General features: G+C 44.8%; 1 protein-coding gene across 1 annotated transcript in view; it reads right to left on the bottom strand.

Annotated features, from left to right (window-relative positions):
- The window catches only part of Slc22a2 (solute carrier family 22 member 2), a 41,356-nt gene that overhangs the window by 11,213 nt on the left and 27,794 nt on the right, over nt 1–2,349 (bottom strand). The window contains exon 10 of the mRNA XM_013352303.2: nt 305–404. Coding sequence (XP_013207757.2) covers nt 305–404 — 100 coding nt within the window. The remainder of the gene's footprint in view (nt 1–304; nt 405–2,349) is intronic.

Below are 2,349 nucleotides of genomic sequence, written 5' to 3'. Positions count from 1 at the left end.
TCCTCCTCCTGCTGCTCCTGCTCCTCCTCCTCCTCTCTCTCTCTCTCTCTCTCTCTCTCTCTCTCTCTCTCTCTCTCTCTCCATATTTAGACAGACCTCACCTATTATGCAGGTGTGAACTATAACCAGTCCTCCCACAGTGTTTTCACTAATTCTTTTCTCTTCGTGATATCTAACACTTTGATGTAGCTTGCCTTGATCACATGTTATGAGATCTGGGTTCATCCTAATCTTTCTTTCCAGTTGGATCCAGACTTTCCTAAGTGTCTATGGAGGAGTTCATTCAGGGAGCCCAAGTACCTACCTCTGCATGTTCTCGGCATCCTCAATGGTCTCAGGTAGAGCCTTCCCTTTGGTCTCAGGCAGCAACAGCACAAGTCCTCCAGCAATAAGGCCAACTACAGCTGAAACACAGATGTGAATTGCATCAAAACCCAGGAAGGCAATCTCTATAATTAGGGTTCCCCTTGTTCCCCTTTCTCTTTTGGGGAGTATTTTTTCCCATCTTATTTATAGACTTGCTTGCCATCTTTAAACACCCTGTTTTCCATCATAAATAAGGTTCCCAATGCCAAACACCATTGGGCTACAATTCCTTTTAGGGAAATGAAATACATAACATTTTGAGTCAAGGCTATTCTAGGCTACTGGACATCGCCACAGTGTTAAGAAATTTCAGAGTTAGAAAATAACTCTCCCCAAAACCCTAGCCATGCGAAGAAGAATGTAACTCTGCCAATAGAAAGTGTTCAGTGTTGGGAGCAAGAGAGAAACTTGGACCATTGCTAGCCAACAAGAATAATTGTATCAGGACTGGCAAGATGGCTCAGTGGGTTAAGTAGCTTTCTGCTAAGCTTGAGGATATGAGTTCAATCCCCAGGACCCACCCATGTGGAGGAAGGAGAGAACTGAACTCCACATGTTGTACCTCGGCACATTTTACACACACACGCGCGCGCACACACACACAAAATGAATATAATTACGTAGTCCTTTTAATAAAGGAAGAATGCATTGCGTGTTACTGCATATGCAATACTATCACAAAACATAGTGAAGCCATTTAGTTCAAGTTCAGATGTTCAGAGCTGAGAGTCTCGTGGTACTCACCTGTAATCATTGCCTCTGGGAGATTAAGGGGGGAAATTTGTAAATTCAAGGGCAGTATGACCTACAGAATGAGGATCTGTCTTTGTACTGTCTAATTAAAAAGACTGAACATTTTATTTTAGGCGTATGGGTGTCTTGCCTGCATATATGTTTGTGCACCATATGTGTGCAGTGCAGCTGAGCCCACAAGAGGGCATTGGCTTCTCTGGACAGTTGGTAGCTGCTGTCTGGCTCCTGGGAACCAAATCTTGGTCCTCTGTGAGAGCAGTCAGTACCCCAAGCCACTGAATACTCACTGAGCCCCTTGGTTAACTTTTATTGTAAACTTGGAACAACCCAGAGCCACTTGGGAAGAGTAACTGCCTACAGCAGATTGGCCTGTGGCTACATCTGTGAGATTGATTGATGCTCTTGATTGCTAATCGTTGCAGGAGGTCCCAGCCCACTGTGGGCAGTACCATTCCTAAGCAGGTGGGCCTGGGCTAAGGTATCAAGGAAGCCAGAGAATGAGCCAGGAAGCAAAGTTCCAGCCCTGACTTCCCCCAGAAGTGTAAGTCAAATAAGTCCTCTTCTCCCTTAAATTGCTTTGGGTCAGAGAGTTTTTAATCACAGCACTGGAAGGCAATCCAGAACAGTCTCCCTCCCTCCCACCTCCCGTATAACTTAGTGGTAGAGGGCTTGCTGAGCGTGTGGGGTTTCATTTCCCCAGCACAGAAAATAACAAGGGCCCAATTCAGGGTAGAACGTATGACTGGACACGGCCACTGACTGGACACGGCCACTTGGCTTCTTTGGTTCCTTTGTTTCAGTCTCTCGTTATAATATCAATAACAACCATATTAATATTTTGCCATCTTTAAATTCATATTGGAGATATAAAACTTTTAGGGGTGTGCTTTGATGTTTTTTTCCCCTGTAACAGAGCCTAGGAAATGGGGTGCTAGTTCTTCACTATTTTGGGGTTTCAAAGAACTGCATGCTGGATGCCATTTCTCTTTAGAAACAGCAGAAGTGGACCCATGGGCATTGAATACTGGGCATCTGAGTCTGACTCAGACTCCTGACTGGTCTGAGGACCTGAGAGTACTCTGACGTTCTGTCCTTTGTCAAGTGACATCATCCACTTCACATACTGTGGTATGAACAAACTGTGGACATGACAGAGTGTTAACGTCTCTGAATCTCCCCCAATCACTCAGCGTGATTCGTAGTGTAATGAGAAACAAATGTAAGCAAGAC

Source organism: Microtus ochrogaster, linkage group LG9 (assembly GCF_000317375.1).
Source record: "Microtus ochrogaster isolate Prairie Vole_2 linkage group LG9, MicOch1.0, whole genome shotgun sequence".
Classification (NCBI taxonomy): Eukaryota; Metazoa; Chordata; class Mammalia; order Rodentia; family Cricetidae; genus Microtus; species Microtus ochrogaster.
Note: the sequence above shows the minus strand (reverse complement) of the source record. Positions and strands in the feature narration are given on the sequence as shown.